The sequence below is a fragment of the Culex pipiens genome, chromosome 3, assembly GCF_016801865.2.
Source record: "Culex pipiens pallens isolate TS chromosome 3, TS_CPP_V2, whole genome shotgun sequence".
Classification (NCBI taxonomy): Eukaryota; Metazoa; Arthropoda; class Insecta; order Diptera; family Culicidae; genus Culex; species Culex pipiens.
The window spans coordinates 100,163,514-100,182,584 of NC_068939.1; the positions used below are offsets into that span (position 1 = coordinate 100,163,514).

At 36.7% G+C, this 19,071-nt stretch overlaps 1 protein-coding gene across 9 annotated transcripts in view; it reads right to left on the minus strand.

Moving 5' to 3' along the window:
* The window catches only part of LOC120421903 (DNA-binding protein D-ETS-3), a 121,436-nt gene that overhangs the window by 53,396 nt on the left and 48,969 nt on the right, over positions 1–19,071 (minus strand). For 6 of the 9 annotated variants that reach the window (XR_005606042.2, XR_005606041.2, XM_039585202.2 and 3 more), the window contains 3 exons: positions 18,507–18,557; positions 13,654–13,731; positions 3,858–3,905 (listed from right to left, as the gene is read on the minus strand). Coding sequence is in view for 7 of the 9 variants with exons in the window: in XM_039585202.2 (XP_039441136.1) it covers positions 3,858–3,905; positions 13,654–13,731; positions 18,507–18,557 (177 nt within the window). In the remaining 2 variants the exon portion in view is untranslated. The remainder of the gene's footprint in view (positions 1–3,857; positions 3,906–13,653; positions 13,732–18,506; positions 18,558–19,071) is intronic. The other 3 variants (XM_039585203.2, XM_039585206.2, XM_039585207.2) reach the window with 1 other exon arrangement.

Genomic DNA, 19,071 nt, shown 5'->3' on the forward strand with positions numbered 1-19,071 from the left:
GCCCAGTAATAGATGGTATAATACCATGAAATCATACCAAAAAACTGTATGGGGAAGACCAATGCAATACCAAAACGTGCCATTGCAAGGGAAAATGAATACCAGACAAATAACAACTCTCCGGGTAAATAAAAATCTCATTGGACAAAAAACAATGAGAATTCTGTATAGGATTACACGGGAATTTAATTTGGCTAATAGGATTGCAATGAGAAATGGCTAGAATTTTTGTGCTATTTTTAAATCCTTCGAACAGGCAGGAAAACGAAGTCTTGCTTGGAGAGCCAAATAATATCAGGTACAGTAAACTAGAGGAATACTGGAATCGAACCCATGACAGGTAAGGTGCAGACACCATTTTAGCTACCCGTTTACCAACTGAGCTATCAACGCTTGTTGAAAACGAGCTGCTGCTGCATCAAAATGTTCTAGCTGCAGGCAAAAATATCAGGAAATTCAAAGAAAGAAAAACAAATTAAACTAGAACGAGAAAGGCTGTAGCATAGCCCAGGCAGCGTGGCATATTTCGTGGGATTTTTGAGGATGCATGGTTCCAACTGAATAGGATTCAACACAAATCCAATATTAAAATGATTTTAGAACGAAGTTCGAATACCACATTCATACCAACATTTTGACATTGGAAGAGTTATTTTATCAAATTAACAAAGATTTACAATATTTTTTTTTTGAGTTTATCGATTATGACGAAAAAGGCACACATTGTTAAGTCAAATCCATCCTAAAATTTTAATTCAAGTTAAACCTATTACTGTCGTAAAGTTAATCGTCTAAATAAATAAATGTTTTTTTTTTATAATTTTCAATTGTTTCAGCATACTTTTAAGAATGTTAAACATCATTTAAATTAGATTTGGTTATGAATCACTTTTATTTTATAATATTTTTATCTAAAATACCTTTAAAGTAACAATGCATAGTATTCCCTAAATTATAATAGTAGTTTATGCAACAAGTTGCAAAAAGATGATTTTTTCAGCACGAGTCGTACATTTATCCAACGAGGTTCACCGAGTTGGATAAATACGACGAGTGCTGAAAAAATCAAGTTTTGCAACGAGTTCCATACAACATTTTTTGCAATTTCGAAAAACACCCATTGAGTAAATTTTAAGTCGAATTTTCATGTATTTTCTCAATAAATCGTATAAATCAAAAAAAATGTTGAAAAGTGTTACTTTTCGAAACAAGTGCTGAAAAGTTCAACTTTTCAGCACCCATTTCAGTGCTGAAAAGTAGAACTTTTCAGCATTTATTTTGAAAAGTGTTGCTATTCGATTCTGTTATTTTTGGTACAGAAAAGTAGGCTATTTCGTCGTTCAAGAATGACAGGAAAAAAAAGTAGTTTCACGACGGAATTGCAAAAAGATCATTAAATAACTTTTTTAGACCAAAATAAAATAGTTGGCTTTAATTTGGAGTAGATTTGCGTTTTTAAGTATGCACAGATTGGTATTAACTTGCACTTTAGACATTTTTTCAAGGGCTCGCGAATACCAAAATTTGGTATTGATACCATTGAATGGTATTAGTTTGCATTTTCTAGTTATTTACCCATGCTTGTTATTTACCCATGATAACTGTAATGATTTTTAGATTAGAAATTTAGCGCTTTCGCATATTTTTTTTTCTAAATTCTAGTCTAGGCATTTTTTTTTTGAAAATTGCAATTTTATCGGACCACTGTAAGGCCGTTGCAAATATATTTCACCACCACCACTGTTGATTTCAATGTGGCATCATCCATTTCAAATACTTTTTTGTGATTTCGTTCAACATTTTGCAATCAAAAATTTAATGTAATCAATTGTTAACACAATAGCTTTCTAAAGTGAAAAAATATTTCTTTCTACCCTTCTATTTTTTTTTCAAATTTTGTAAAAAAAACTGACAAATTTTCAACAAGCATTTACCTTTACTGCGATATTGATGTAGATAAAAACGTGCAAATAATGAACCACCCCGTGGCACGGTGGTTAGCGGCTTCGGCTGCTGATCACTAAGTTGATATGGGGCGCGGGTTCGATGCCTGCCGTAACCTTCTGGAGCTTTTCGTTCAATGTTTGTCCCGTATAACTTTAGTATTCAGTCTGCAAAGAGGGTGTGACTGTCTTGTTTTTAAAGAACTCATTCTGAACAAAATATTGTAGAATTGACAATTTGCTGAAAATATTTTGAAATAAAACATATCCTAGCTCTGACCTTTTAGACAAATTGGACTTCATCGAAGACAAAATATATATTCGCTTACTTTTACTTCACTCTTGAGAATCTACTTTCATTCCAGTGTAGCTAATTGCACCGCCCGACATATACGAAACAAAAATACAACTTTTAATGATAGTTTTTCCACAAAACCTCGCGGCCGGCCGGAAACCCCCCGGTTGTGGCTTAATTTCTTCCCCGTTTCAGTATCTCTCCCACTCTGACGACTGGTGGACTCCTTTTGCCCGGGCCAAACGCCAGGGCAGGGCCCTCCTGCCAGAACACGGAATTATAATTATTCTATAAAGAAAACGGAAGCCGACGCTCGGGGAAAAACTTTTGGAATTGGTTTTGCGCGTTCCTCGAGGAAAATTGTTCAGTTTGGGTGGTGGAAGGGTAGGATGGTTAAGGTTTGAGGTCATATCACGCGAAACTCACGACGACGACAACCGTGGCGTGACTTTAGTCGAGGGGGGAGGGAAAGGGGCTAGTTTGGACACCCTATCAAGATGGCTACGCGGCAAATCGGAAGGTAGAAGTTATGAATAATCACGGCGAAGAAATCAGCCGAATGACGGTTAAGAAGGAAGGAGGGAGGAAAAAAACACTAGTGAAAGCTTAATGTATTTCTAACCCATAAAGGAAGTGGTAATTAATCAACAACAACTTCGTGTGTATGTGTGTGAGAGTGTCGGTCACGTTTTCCACTTGACGTGGGTGAGGTTGGAGAGGTGGAAAATGGTAAACTCTTTCTCTGCTGCTGTTGGGGCCCCTTCTCCGTACACCGCACAGACCACGGCGGCACCGGGGCAGGAAACCGGCCGGAATTGGTTCGGAAATGTCGGAGCGCGAAGGCGTAAATAAAGGTCATGTTTCTTTATGCAAAATTATCGATTTTTTTTGGGACGGTGCATAGTGGGAAAAAATGTTGGGGTTTGTTTTGGGGAGATAGTTAGGAGCTTTACCTGAATAAATTACACAAAACTCAAAAGTTTTCTTAAGAAATGTTTTGCTCTGATAGTTTGCATTATTTAAAAAAACAAAAGTTTTCTTAAGAAATGTTTTGCTCTGATAGTTTGCATTATTTAATTATGTTTGACGTAGTGTAGTAAATGGCATTTCATTCGTTCCAACATAATTTAAATCTTAGAAACATTCTGAGATTTTCAAAGAAGTGCTGAGTTTGAGTAGCTAAATCTCCAAAGCCAGAATCGAAGTTACAAACAACAATTTGGTGTAGAGCTTTCATTAAAATTCCTTAAAATGAAAAAAAAAAAAGACATTCGCATCTCCGTACAACTGTTCTTGTTTTGCGTTATGAAACAAATATTTTATTTGTAAAAAATAGAGATTTCCATTGGAAAAGCACAATTCCAATGCCTACTATCCCGAATTGCAATTGTCACCGCACCACTACACAGAGGAAGTTCCAATTTGACTCTCTTCCTCACATTCTCATGGTGTCTCTTGTGTCACACAAGAGGGTGGTGTCGGAAGAATTGTACCTTCAAATTTCCTTGAAATGTTCTCCCGATAGCCGGTTGAAGCAACATTGCATTCATGTTACCAATCAAATTCATGTGGCAGTTTTGCTGCTAGACATGTTTTGTTTCGAATCGAATGTCACTTACCTGAACTAGCTAATCGACTGCTGGTGGGACCAAACATCTGATATGGATCTGGAAATTATAAAAAAAAGGATAAAAGTTCGATTTAAGTTTGTTTCGAATAAATTTGATTAAATTTTTAAAATTTCAATTGTAGTCATTTTAATCCCAAAATGATTGTTATTAACTCAACTTTAAACTCCATAAAAATAAAAATAATTGACCTAGCCACCTCATACTCTCCGGCAAAGGTGTAATTTAATTTTATTATTCTGAAAATGTCTATATTACCGATTCAAACGACCCAACGGCGACAAAAACGGCCCGCCTCTCGCTAATATTCGCCTTCCTTTTGGGGCTTTTTCAACCAGTGTGTCCCCCTCACCGTGGTGGGTTAGAGGGGAGGACACCCGTAAACAACATGGGCACCACCGTGTGATGGCCAGAGTGCCGGTTGTGGCCATAACATTGCACGCACACCTTCAAGCTGGCGCTGGCTGGTTCGATGGCCCAACCTGGTCACTCCGGAATCCTGCCAGCGCACTAACGACTTACGGAAGGAAAAGGCAGAAAAACTGAGAAAATATTTAATAATAACTTTCCACTCTCGCACGAACGTTTTTCTTAACCCGCCGCCGCTGCAGGATTCTTGTGTTCATCAGTAAGGGTAGGTTCGTTGGAATTGCATCTATGTACAATAACCACACTTCTGCTCACAGTTTGTGCGTGTGAGTGGAACCGGAAAAGGCAAAGGAACAAGCAGGTGAGAAGAAAAATGTTCGACAAAGTCGATGAATATTTAATTAAAAATGGACCTTCTGTCGGAATCTAAATCAGTTGGCATACATTTATCTCACATTATTTTTCAAGTTTGGTTTTATAAATTATTAAAAAAATAAAATGTTTATTTAGAAAATGAACTTTTCAACATTTTTATGTTTGAGGACCTATTTAAATCAAGGTACTTTTAGCTTAGCTTTATTAGAGTTTATTTTATTCTGATTCAAATTTGTGGACGTTTTTGATATACCGTAAACAGGGGTGACTTTGATAGTCCGGGGTGACTTTGATAGGTTTTTCAAATGCCCGTCAAATTAATATCTAAACATTTTTGAGAATTTTGAGTATGTAATCATTAAGGGATAGCTTATTATCGAACATATTTGCAAAAATGTGACTGTTACATTGGATGTATCAAAATTAGTGGCCAAATCAAATTTCTATCAATGTCACCCCGGGCTATCAAAGTCACCCCAGTTTACGGTACCTGACAAAGAATGTGTTGGTTTTTAGATTGTGACTAGAATTTTGTATCTTTATTGTGTATTTGGTTTAAAGGAAGAATCGATATCGATTACATAGAAATGTTGCAAATATTTTTCAAAGTTTATGTCATCCCCCCAATTGACGTGAAAAATAAAGGGGCAAAAAAATCAAGAGAGCTTCAAAATATGAATGAAAATAGAAGTCTAGTCAACTGAAAACGATCAAAAATACATTTTTCTGCATTGATAATTATATTTAGCATTTTTATGAAATTCCGATGTGCAGCAGTAATTTTTTTTTCTCGCAGAAAAAATAATTTTCTTTGAAGCTTTGATATTTTGGAAACTTATGATTGCAAATGATTTTTGCCCGCAAATATAACATGCTTAATTTTTTTCATTTTTTATTTCACGGGTAAATAGCATTTCCATAGACGCATTCGCCAGTCAAATATTGGAAATTTTTCATTGCAATCAAGGCCGACTCAAAATCGAAAACTGAACATATGTCTGTGTGTGTGTGTGTGTGTGTGTGTGTGTGTGTGTGTGAGCGTACCGCGCCAATGAGTTGCTCAAAATACTTGCCAAGTTTTCTCGGCACTGGCTGATCCGATTTGAAACAAACAAGTTGCATTCGATCCGGTGTGGTTCCTTATATTGCGCTATTAAAATGTTTGAAGATCCGATAAGTAGTTCAAAAGTTAATTATAAAAAAGGTGTGCGTGAAACTTTGTCCTAAGGGGTAACTTTTGTCCCTGATCACGAATCCGAGGTCCTTTTTTTTGATATCTCGTGACGGAGGGGCGGTACGACCCCTTCAATTTTTGAACATGCGAAAAAAGAGGTGTTTTTCAATAATTTGCAGCCTGAAACGGTGATGAAACGGTGATTCCGAAATAACGTTTTTTTCATCGAAAAAACACTAAAAAAGTTTTTAAAACTCTGCCATTTTCCGTTACTCAACTGTAAACAATTGTTGGAACTAGAGGTGGGCAAAACCGCTCTTTTTTAGGAGACGCTCATTTTCGTTCGTTCATTAAAAAGAGCCGTTCTTTTGAACGGCTCTTTCGCTCTTTTTCAAAATTTTGATGAAAAGGGTTTTTTATAAGTTATTTCACATTGGACTTTTGTAAATTATTTAATTAACAAAAATTAAAACTGAAAACGAGAAGATGCTCTTGAAAACCATAAGTCTTGGTGGTCTCTATGTCGAGAACATTCGATTAATTGAATGTCATTCAAACTTAAATCTAGGATGCTGGAAAAATTGCATTTAATTTTAAAACTGCGTTTATTTCTGCAAGAATTGAACTGATGCAGATATTTTATTTGGAGGAAATATTCTGTGAACTTTTTTGTACAAAAGCTGAAGTTTAATCGGACAAAAGGTTTTTTCCAAAATCTCTATACTATTCAGTAGATTTTTGGTAATATTTTACAAATTATGCTCAAATTTGTATTCCGATAATACTTTAATGTACAATCAGTTGTGCAATGATTTTTTTTTTCATTTTGTTCAGATTATTTTATTTTTATAAGCTTTGAAATATTTGATTTTTTTTTCAATTCTCAAAAAGAAATTTAATACAACATTTTTTTTTTGAAATTCAATAAATTTATTCATAACAAAATTGTGCCGCCTTGAAACGGTTCTTTCAAAAAACCGGAGTTTAAAAAAGAACCGCGGTTTTTTTTGTGAGCCACGGTTCGTTCGCTCTTTACAATGAATCGGCTCTTTGAGCGGCTCGCTCTTTTTTTGCCCACCTCTAGTTGGAACATGTCATTTTATGGGAAATGTAATGTACTTTTCGAATCTAAATTGACCCAGAAGGGTCATTTTTTCATTCAGAGAACAAAATTTTTCATTTTAAAATTTCGTGTGTCTAACTTTGCAGGGTTATTTTTTAAAGTGTAACAATGTTCTACAAAGTTGTAGAGCAGTCAATTACAAAAAAAGGATACCTTATCTAGTAGACACCTTAGGAAGGCGACCTATTGAATGTTAACATTAACCTTAACATGTTAACATTAGTTGAGTAAAAAGCTGCCACTGAATCCGCAATGCCGGCCCCGATACTCTTCAAGGGTGTTCCCCTTAGGAACTGGGAAAGATTTACTTTACTTTTAATTAGGTTTGCGCTGAAATGATGTCTCAAAGTAATTTTTTTCATTGAAAATCAAAATTTCAAAGGTAATTTTTTTTTAAATTATTGATATACCCCCTAAGAAGAAATTGTGAATCGTTGAAAAAGTCGGGATACCAAATGTTGGTATGAAATCATTCCAAAATCATGTATGTGGAAAATCACAGAAATACCAAAACCTGACTATCGAACGGAGTGGGCATACCAAAAAATAAAACCATGACAATACCAAGTTTTTGTATTCAAGCAATGTTCCTAAGACCAGAATACTTCAACTTGGTATTGAAATGGTTTTACGATTACTCTGTGGTTTTACTTTGTGGTATTAGTTTACCCTTTGAATACCATGGTTGATTTTTTTTTCATGGAAAATCGAAGAACCAAACGGATTAGATTTTTACTTTTTTATATTTGGGTTTTATAAGCATAAGAATTCTTTAAAAAATCATCATTTATTCTGACACACTGGTCACACATTCATAAATTTATTACCGCTCTAGAGCAGCAGTTGCTAGCCACCACAATTATCCTCAGATTTTAAGTGAAATTAAATTACTCCACGCGGATCCACTTTCTTGTAGTGGCCGCGCAAATTGGACCCGGCCGTCAGCAGGACCTAAGCTCCGTTGCACCCCGGTGGTGGGTTGCTCCGCAACACTTCAGCATAATTATTTAATAACTTTTAATGAATTCACATGCTCCTTTCTGGCGTAACAGGCCAAAGTCATGTTATTACGGCGTTTGTGTGTGAGTGTGTTACATACGTGTGTGTTTTTAATGTCGGCTTAATTTGCATATTTTTGCATGCTTGGCTGATTATGCACTCGGCTCGAGCAAGGAGCAAGTGCGTCCTCTCATTTTGTAACGCAAGGGTCACACTCTAGTTTGTGGTTATCACCCAGATTATTTAAGTACGGTATCGTTAAACTGACCCCTTGTGTGAGTTTTGTTCGAGATGAATGTGCTGATTCGGATTCGTTCTGTTGCTGGGTTTTTTTTTCTGTTGTATGGAGAAAAATCTGCATTAACGACTTAACGGCAATCATCATTTCGCTATTGTTTCCAAGCCCGGATTGGCATGCGACTGCGGTCATGAAAACTGCTATTAATAACCATTAAATAATTATCCTCGTGCTATTTGTTTGCATTCAGGGCAATAATTCAAAGGCTCACCGCAGTTTTTTTCTCTCTACATTTCAAAGTGATGCATTGCGACAGCCATTCAGTTTTCACATAATAAAAATTTCAATGAAATGAATGGAATATTAAAAACCAAAAAAAAGTGTCCTTCTCCCGGTTTCAATTGTGCACCGCATTAAAGCATCACCTTTTTGTCCAGGCCACGTGAATATAACCTAAATTTTCATCTCGTCGAAACCGAAATGCGTGCGGCACACGAAAGCACTCCCGCCAAATCCGACACATCAAGTGCACTTACTGGTGCCAATCGACGCCCAAGTGGTCTCGGTATCGCAGTAAATGGTCCCCGGGACTCCCTGCCAAGATAAATATAGATTCAATTAGATCCTATCCAACGCGAACTTTATAATGTTTTCTGTCAAGAGAGCTTCGCCAGTGAAGAGAGTTTGAATACACTCAGTAGGTTGATATTGTGAACATTCAAATTTAACTTTAGAAATACTTTCAAGTAATTTGTAAAAAAAAGTAATTTGTACTTTTTGCAGATTTTTACCTAAATTTAAATTTAGTTTTTTCTAAGAACCTGACTGTAAATCGGCAAACGAAAAAAAACCGTCCTCCTTAAGAGGTCCTTCAGCAAACATCGACAGTTCCTTTATAGCGAAAAAAACGTGGTGATGCTGAAAAAAGGGGTGCACGACACGTGCGACAAGTATGGCACACATTAAACCACTAGAAGTTTTTCGAAAAAAAAATCCGTTGACGTAAAATGAATATATACAAATCGTGCTGGTGACTGGTTGTTGGTGACGGTTTTGCAACATTAAATCCAAGTAGGCGAATAAAATGGGCACTTGAGCGTCACAAAATGCGTTCCCCAGACGGGTACAATAGCAGGCATTTGTTGAAGTAGTTGAAGGTTCATTGTAAATATTTTGTCTATTGTTTTGGCATGAAGTTTGAATTATGTCACAATTTTGAATTTTTGTAACTTGAAATGCAAATAAAATCTTTGTAAATAAGTTTAAATAAAATCCAAATTCAATATGAGGAAATGATAAACTCAACGAAGAAGAAAATTTCGGTATTGATTGCAAACGCAAATAAAGTTAGTCTAGGTTATGGGATTATTGGCCATTTCGCCGCCTGCAAAGATGAACAACCCTTCGGATTAGGGAGCAAAATTTGGCTGGACTGGTCTGGCAGTGCGAGCATCCGGTTTGACCAGTATGTGTCTCTTCCGAGGTGGTGTTATTTGACTTTGGTTTTGTTTGCTGTTCGATTTTTGTTATTGATTCAATGAAATCTTATTGATTGCTGGAAAGCTGATTTGCCAGCCGAGATTTTCTTTTTTCGGATGAGGAGAGCTGAATCTTTTGTTAAAAATGTTTGACGACTCGCAATATTTTTACAAATTTCAAATTTGTTTATTGTTTATAATGTTTATTCACTTAATTCTATCCAAATTGAAAAAAAATACTTTTTTTTAGATTGGGTCATACAAAAATTCTGAAAATTTACCCTCTGCTACTTGAAGATACTGAAAAATTTACAGACAGTTTTTTTTTTCTTTTGGTAGATTTACTAGATTCTTCAAGCACGTGAAATCTGTTCCCAACTTTGAATTAATCAACTCTCTGTTTAAGATAATAACTTCTGACAAGTAATGCCTAAACGAACAACGACATAAATTCAATTGAAATTTTAAGTCGTAAGGCCATCTAAGTTAGGGATACCAAAACATTTTTTTGTTAACTGTAAGAAAGGCATCAACCAACCCAATAAGTGTATGAATTTAAATCATTCATTATTTGAAAACCTAAATATATTTCAAGATAATTGAAAAAAGATGTACATATTACAAATGTACCAGTGACTTTTTTTCCATACAGTCTAAACTCAATTATTCAAAGGACTTAAAACAAACTTTGAATAAAAAAAAACATAATTTTGTTTTTATTTGTATGAAAATATTGATTATATGAGTTGAATGTTTTTGTTCATGAAAATATCTATGTTTTTAACCAAATTTAGTTGTTGTCTGCTGTTTTCATGGGGAGATTTAAACTTCAAATTAAATTTTCTTTGGCTTTATTGCGAAGTAACAATATGTCATGCCCTTTTGCTGGTGAATTTCATCCTGCTAGAAGACCTGTCGCCTGTATTCCAACAGCGCCATATTGGTCACCATCTTGGATTACATACTCTCAGATCACTTTGGGACAAGTCTTGGTGGTATAATTTCATAAGGAGTCAGTAGTTTTGCTTCGCAAAAAATTAAAACTTATGCCGTAGAAATATATTCCTCGGCGTTTTTTTGTTGTTGAATATTTGGCGATTGTTACATTTCATTGCTTATTCATTCATGTAAGAGAGCATACCGTGCAAAATGTACATCATTATTTTATAATTTCTGTATCCACTCCGATGACATCCAGTCATACATTGAAACTCACAATCCCACACACCTACACTCACAACGTTCGCCCATCAAACAACGTGGAAAATGTTCTGCACGTGAATGAAAATCTCAAAATCATTATGGCACACAGAGAGGTCTCCTCTCCACGTGAAATAAAATAAAATATAATATGAAATGGCACAGCACAATAGTTGCTCGCACGAACAATAGAAAATGTTTCATAACAATTTTCAATACAGGGCATTGTATTTCTCCGACCACCACCCCTCAACAGCCAGTCCTCTTAACGTTGCGTCGCGACGCCAGCAAAAAGAGCTCACGTGCTTGTGTGAGTGTGGCGAGCGTTAAACAATAGCTTGAAAATGTTCTCCCCCTCACCCAACCGCGCGCTGGCTTTGGTTGTTTCTGGAAGATTTTTCCAGCCCACACAATTGTCCTCCACGTGTTGGCGGTCCAACGACGGAAAGCAGTACAACTCTCCGGGCTGTCAAACAGTCCGCTCCTAACACGTACCCACACTCTTTTGGGCCACCCTACTGATTATTATTATTATTATTTTGAATGAGCCACTCCAACTTGTGTCGCCAAGCGCTCCGAAAACTTGGCAAAAATCGAGAAATGAATAAAACTTGGGATTTTTTTTTGTTCCGTATTCATGGCTCCAGCAACAGATGCGAACAAGTTTTCCACCAAGAGGACACTTTTCGGTCAAATTATGGTCTCTCGAACAGCTATAGCAGAGAAGAAAAAAAAATGTTTCGAGTTTTCAACGCAAATCATACACTCACACCTTAGAACAGGTGCTAAATGGGTGCTCCACGAGTTGTGCACACACAGACACACACACATTAGGCGAACGAAATGAGGAAATAAAATGCATCTGCACTGCATGCATGAACGAGCTGTGAATTACAGGTGTGAAAATTCCACTAACTCACTAATCTTTTCCTGTGTACACTGCACACTCGGAAACTTTTCCGTGTTGAGAGTTTTCCATCCAGCGAAAGGACTGGAAATGTGACGGTTTCACGGAGACTGTCGAAGAGCATGCGAGTTTAAATGTAGTTTTCTTCACTGTTGAATTATTCGAAGGTTTCTAAGGAACTTCGAAGAATCAAGTCATGGTAAAAATCGTATTTATGAATTTTAAATTTTAGTCAAATTTGAATGGTGTATTGCCTGTTACATTACCAAATGCATTTACTCAATATTTCCACACCATCATTTTGGTCACAATCTTGAATTTCAAATTTCCAAATCACTATAGAACATTTTGAGTCCCACCCGTGTTGATCAGTCGGACCGCCCACTGGACTCACACTCCAGAGGTCACCGGTTCGAATCCCGTGGCGGGCGCCCTAAAATAAAAGTGTAAATAAGAGTTGGTATTCGGCGCCATCGCTTCGTACCATACTTTCGTTCACTTAAGGGTCCAGGTCGGCGAAGTCCTTGTAGATAAGAGGAAGACACTAGTGGTTGGGTGGTTGGTACTAGCAATGGTGGCCGACAGCTATAAAAGCAACATCATTTTGGATGCCTAAGATTAGCTCAACGACCCAAATCAAGACAACCAACCCGCAAACTTTTTTAACATTTGCCTGAATTATTACGTAAAATTGATATTGATATCAAACTAAATGAATTCAAAAGACATTTCACGCTCTCAGAAAATGTCATTCGATGCTCCCGGCAACCAGAGGCCATAATCTCAATTTGCGAGTGCCCATTTGGAAAGGTCCACTCGTACCAATGCCCATTATGGTCCTGGTGATTTCGCAAACATCGTTCGCAGAAGACCTCGGGGAGCATGTCAACATGCGTCGTGTCAGTCAGTCGATCCTGCAAACGGTTCACAGAGCTCAGTTTGCTGGCCGAGAATTTCCCAACTTTCCTCCGCTTGGCTATTGAAGCTAGGACCGAAAATGCTTTTAATTACGTTTCGTGTTTGCCGACTATCCAACTTCATTATTCGTCTGCTTGTTTGCTTCCAGCATTCGCAGCAAAGTCACACTATTGACTATTTGCTGGTGCTCTGCTGCTGTTGGTCCTGATGCTGATATTTGGATGCTGTGTGAACGGTGGCTGGTGAGTGGAGCTAAAATTGATCTCTGTTTGCCTAGTTTTCCATCCACATCCACAGGATGAATCAACGAGCGAAACTCGGAGGATGCTGCTCATTCAGCTGAAGCGATGTTTATCGATTAGAGAACTGTGTGGAAGGTACACCCAGTTGTATTTAAAAAGTTATACAGTAAAAAAAGAAATTATTTAAATTTATAAAAAGAAGTTTACATAACAAATTATTATAGAAATTCTACTACAATATTGCACATTTATTACACTCCCAAATCGATTCATTTGCCGTTTTCGTGCAACTGAGGGCATGCCACGAATTGAAAAGCCACGTACACGAAAAAAAATCAATTCTCGAAATCGTGAATTAAATTCACGAATGCGAGAACCACGAAGGAATATATGCACGTTTATAGTGCAAATGCACCATACTCATGAATAAATTCCTTCGTGGTTCTCACATTCGTGAACTTAATTCACGATTACGAGAATTGATTTTTTTCTGTGTAACTACCAAAATCAAGTTTCTCGAAACACATTCTTTGACGTATCCCTTAGCCAATCAGTTGGTTTCTGACTAAGTATGAACAGTTTCAAACAGTTTTGTTTTATGTTTTTGTTTTCAAAAAAGTTTACATAACACAAAACAAACCAAAGAAATCAACAGGACACAACGAACAAACATAAAATGCGTGCTTGATTGAGATTTACTTTCCACGTTTAATTTATCTAACCCTTGGTTCATTCGAGTGGGTTTGCTGGGATATTTTATTTACCTGGCTGTCTAAAGTGTGAATGTGCATCTAATGAAGTTTTCCCGACGCTAACACTGCTCAGTGCATTTGAACTGTAGCCTGCAAAGATCGGGGGGAAAAGAGAAAAGAGAAGAAAAACGGAAAATCAATGTTGCCGTTTTTTTGTCTGTGTGTCGTACATTTAAAGTGAAATGTTGTTTCGACCCTATTTTATTTAGTTTTATTTAAACCCATTTGATTGAAATATGTTACTTTTATGTTAAATTTTTTATCTATTGTTTTATGTTTTTGTATTCAAATACATCGTTGAACAATGTGAAGTATGAACGGAAGAGACTAATTCAACAAAAATAGAACTAAAAAAAGCCACACTCCTTTCCTGACAGGTCATGAATCAAACATGCGTCCACATATCAATAAAATGGTACACAAATGTTAGTTCACAAAAAAAAACAGAGTAAAGAAAAAACAAGCCATCCCACCCTCTCTCGTAATCGCTTCAGAGTCCCATCCGGGGGATAAACAAATGTTTCAAACGCAGAGACGCATGACATTCGATATTTGTAAATTTGCTCGAATTTGTATAATAAAATATATCCAATGAAGGAGAAAAAAAAACGAGAGCCAACAAAAACTCAGCCAACCAACAGAAATGGAGACAATCCAGTAGACGTATGGGTGGTGGCGAAAGCCAGCCATCAAAGCAGGCATGTCGACGAGGCTGGTTGGGATCGAGGGGGTGGAATTGTAGCAAATCTGTACAGATTTCAGAATCGTTTGATCTCGCTGTTTTTTGTTGTTTTACGGTTCACATGCAGTAAAATGTGAGTTTTTTTTTTGTGTGGTACCGAACGAGCTACAGAGAAAAAATGTAAACCTGTTCCTGGGGATAATTGGAAAGAAAAATATTCAAATTTAGGTGAAAAAGAAGATTTTTGGTAGAATATCAAACGATGCTGATTGATGTTTCTCCTTGATAGTGGCAAATCAAAGACATCAAAATGATTTCATTGATCACGTTAGAATATTGTTGATCTGAACATAATTACTTGAATCGTTGATTTTGGAGTAATTCCTTTTCAAACCTTTTATGTACTTGTAGCCTAATAATCCTTATATTTACATATATGTTTGCTGTGTTAAATAGCAAGCAAATTATACATATGTCTTCAAAAGTTCAGCGGTTTTAAGTTCATAACGATTGAAATTGTGTATGAAGTGTAAAAGGTCACACTAGGGTAGAAAAAGGGCATTTTTTCAAAACATCGCTCCACAAGCTGAGTATTGTTCCTTGAGCTATTTTAGGACTCTGGGCCAAATATGAGCAAAATCGGATGACTTTCATGGTGCTGCCTGTTCTGTTCTGGTAGAATTGGTTTTAATTCCCTTTAATCAATTTCTAAGCAACCAGTAATGGACAATCATCACATATACATGACGAAATCCAGTCTGCAACCCGCTAAGATCACCATCTCCATGTGAATGCGAATGCGAATATTCCCAAAAGTGAGATTCTCGTTGGAAATTTAACGCTCTGCAACTTTGTAGAACAAGCCAAAGCTGTCAAACTCGATCCTGAAAATTTATTAGCGATTTAAAAAGTATTTTTTTTCATGAAAACATTGTTTTTACCCACTTCAAGCTCAGATATTATTGGGTTGATTTTAAACAATTTCGCTTAAAATTGGCAATCTGCAACTTTGTAGAACAAGCCAAAGCTGTCAAACTCGATCCTGAAAATTTATTAGCGATTTAAAAAGTATTTTTTTTATGAAAACATTGTTTTTACCCACTTCAAGCTCAGATATTATTGGGTTGATTTTAAACAATTTCGCTTAAAATTGGCACAGATGCTTAAAATAACCTAAGTACAACAAGTCACCATGGACAAGTGGTTAGTATTTTTGCTTACCAATCCAAAGGTCGGAGAATCGAACCCTGCCTCGAGTGACCTTGATTTTTCGTTGATATTCAGTATTTCAGTTACAGTCCAGATTCGATTATCTGAAGGTCTCGCAAAAATTTCACTTCGAATAATTGAATCACGATTTTTTTGTTTTGTTGTCTTATTTTTTATTGTCGAGCTTATAAGAGTGAACCCCATCAAAGAAGTTGTTGTCTTCTTATTCCAAAATTGTCAAACTTACTTTAGGGAATGAATAAAAAAATATCGATAGTGTCAGTAGTTTTGAAGATACGAAAATGTCTGTAACAAAAATCTGGGTGCAAAAGCTCTGGTTGATGTGCACCGTTAAGTATGATCCTTAAACAGCTATAAAGTGGTTTGGAATTTCAAATCCAAGATGGCGGTGATAGAATATTGAGATAATGGTAATCATTAAAGCAATCAACCATTCTTATTTGACTCCTCAGAAACACGTGCACTTTGAATTTTTCAAAAATATTTAGCCTGGGGTCGAATGGGTTTTCTCCGGTCCGTCGCTCTTGCAAACAACCAAAAAATTGCATGCAATATGTGGGAGTAGCGAACAGCACTAATTCTCCATACAAACTCTTGAGAAAAACTATTCGACCCTAGCTAAATATTTTGAAAAATTCAAAGTGCACGTGTTTCTGGGGACCTCAAACTTCATGCTTCCCCTTGAGGTGTGCCTGCGCAGAAATTTTGTTGGTTGGTGTTATGGTTAATTCATGTCATGATTTCCACATTTAAATGAAAAGAAGTGTTTAAACGCAAACGTTTCTAATTGTTTTTCAGTCAATTAAACTTCTATGTCCATAATTTTTTTAATGTTTTGAAAAAATATGATTTTTTCTTTTTAGATGATAGGGACGACATAAACTTTTGAAAAATATTTTTAACTATATAAATGCAGATTGAGGATTTAGGAATGATAAGTTCTGTTCCGAGCTGTAATTTTTTATTTAAAAAACGAATTATTTACACCCAACTGGCAGTCGCATGATTGTGATGCATGGCGGCATGAAAGTATATCAGAATCTGCATGAAATCTGTCCTCATGCATTTTTTGCGATATAGGAGTATGACATTTTTGCCCGTTACCGACAATTATCGACATTACCGACGGCTTTTTGGTTGTATTTCACAAAAAAAACACTTAGCAGAACGAGGATTGAACCACCAACTTCTTGGTTATTGATCCGACACGCTACCACCGCGCCATGGACGCTTGGTGAAAAGTGAGTGAAAGAGCACCAACATATGCTTCTCTTTGGAGTGTTGCTCGGGGACGGGCCAGCTTTATATGTGTTGGTGAGAACTGCAGATCGCTGAAATTTTTACACGCGGGCAAAAATGATCTAGGGGCTTGCTGCAAAAAATGTTATAAAATATGACATTTTCTGCAGCAAATCCAATGTTGCAGATTTTGAGATATATTTTTCCTTTGGGTGTACATTGCAATTAAAGGCAATAATGAAATATTTGTTCTAAATCAAATGTGTTTCAATAGTCATTAAATTGTGTGATGCAATGGTTGATTTCTTCGGTTACAATTTTAAATTAACGATGGTTTTCATAACTTTAGATGGAAAAGAAACCCGTCATCTTAGCTTATGCATAACATAACGTTTTCAGTTCAGGATCAATTTTAAATAAAAAAAAACATAATACAGTCAAATATTTATATTGTGGTTTTCCATGAAAATTACCCAAATCCTCACTGATTTTAAACAAAGTTATATCTGAATCTGTGTAAATACACCAACAAATAGATCCTTGAATCACATTCACCCGAAAAGCTCACAATCAGTAAAACGGCAGCAAAAAGAGCAATCACCGTTCTCGTTAGAACTCAGAGAAAAGGGCTGCCTCAAATCGCCTCGAGCATCTTCGCACCCCCTCGGCTCAGTGTTTTCGTTCCGACGCACAAACGGCCGACGCCTTTTATTGTTTACAATCAGTGCAAATCATCAAACCACTTTTTGATCACATTCAAATTGAATTTAAATCTTGACGCAGCAGCAGCAGCAAAAATCGCGCACATGTTGGTTTGGGAAAATCTCCCCTTCTAAATTTTCGCTTCTCGTCGTCGCCGCCGGGGTTTAGCTTGGAAAATCTGTTTTCCTTTGCGCTCGGCAGGGGGGCGCTTCCATTTGCGTTACTCCAAGCGAAACCACCACCCCCCTCGAGCCACCCGGGTTAAACTTTAATTTTAATGCTGTGTGTCAGAGAAACGCTCTGGGGTGTAATTTGTAACACCATCACGAAAATCGAATGGCGTTGGATGTCTCCCTTCCCCACCCCCCGAAACGTCAACGCGTTATTGATTTTCGAGACGTAATCTGCGTTCAACCCCCGGTCGGTTTCAAAAACAGTTTGCACAAGGAGCAGCAGCTAGAACCAACTTTGCCCGCGGCCAGCAAAACTTTGCAGTGCGGAAAGCCAAAAGTCGCTCCTTCTCCATGGATCACACGGAACATGCCAACGAGGACAAAGTTCCCAAAGGCGAGAAGTGGATCAACACATAGAAGAGGTGGTGGTGTTCTTTTGATGTTCAAGCGAGATCAAGCGAGCGGAACATTTGTTTTTGATATTGGCCCTCTTGGCTTTGATTGCACATTATGAAAACCGCACAGAACGTGTCATCCGAGCAAGCGTTTCAACAGTTTTGCCTCCGGAGATTTGTGTCATTCATGCATTGCCGGTGCTGGTGCTGGTTTGAGGTAACGAAATTGGCACTTTGCAAACTGATGCGGTAGAGGACATGAATATGATCGTTAGGAACTGGAGTTTCAAGTGATAATTCAGTGAGATGATATTTCTCGGTGCATTGCTTGTTTGATTCATCAATTGTACACTTCAATACATTTAATTCATTCAGTTGATAAAGTTATTTCATTCTTTCACATCTTCATATCATTAAAAATCATTGATGGATTTGTGTTATTACCTTGGCTTTGTGATGAACTGTGGGAGCCCCATGATGATTTGTATGATGTATCTGCAAAAAAAAAGAAAACATTTGTTCTATAAGTTTTTGTTGGTAATTATGTTTTTTTATTGACGCACAAAACCAATAATTTAACATTGAATGTAAAAAACAGAATAGTTTTAGAGTAAAGTGTATTTTTTTCCTTAAAAAGTAATCTTTTATCAAAAACAATGTCAGTTATTTAATTGAAATATATTTTGCTTTCAACCCCTCAGTAAGTACCGGAATACCAGAATTCCCGTTTAATAATATTTTCTAGTTGCTGTGCTGCTCACGTTCGCATAAATGTCCCATTTGTAAAAACAGCAAGCTGAGAAAAAAGCAAGTCAAATTTTTACCACAAATAAAGCTACGTGTTAAGTTTTCGCGGAAAACGGGAACACGGACCAGACATTCTTAATTGAAAATCAATGCTATTTTGGTGATGTATAAAAACAAAATTTTTCTTGTTTCCATTTCTTTTAGAGGCTGTATCTCTGCTTCCATTTGTTCAATCTTCAATGTCTTTATGGTGAAGCTACCT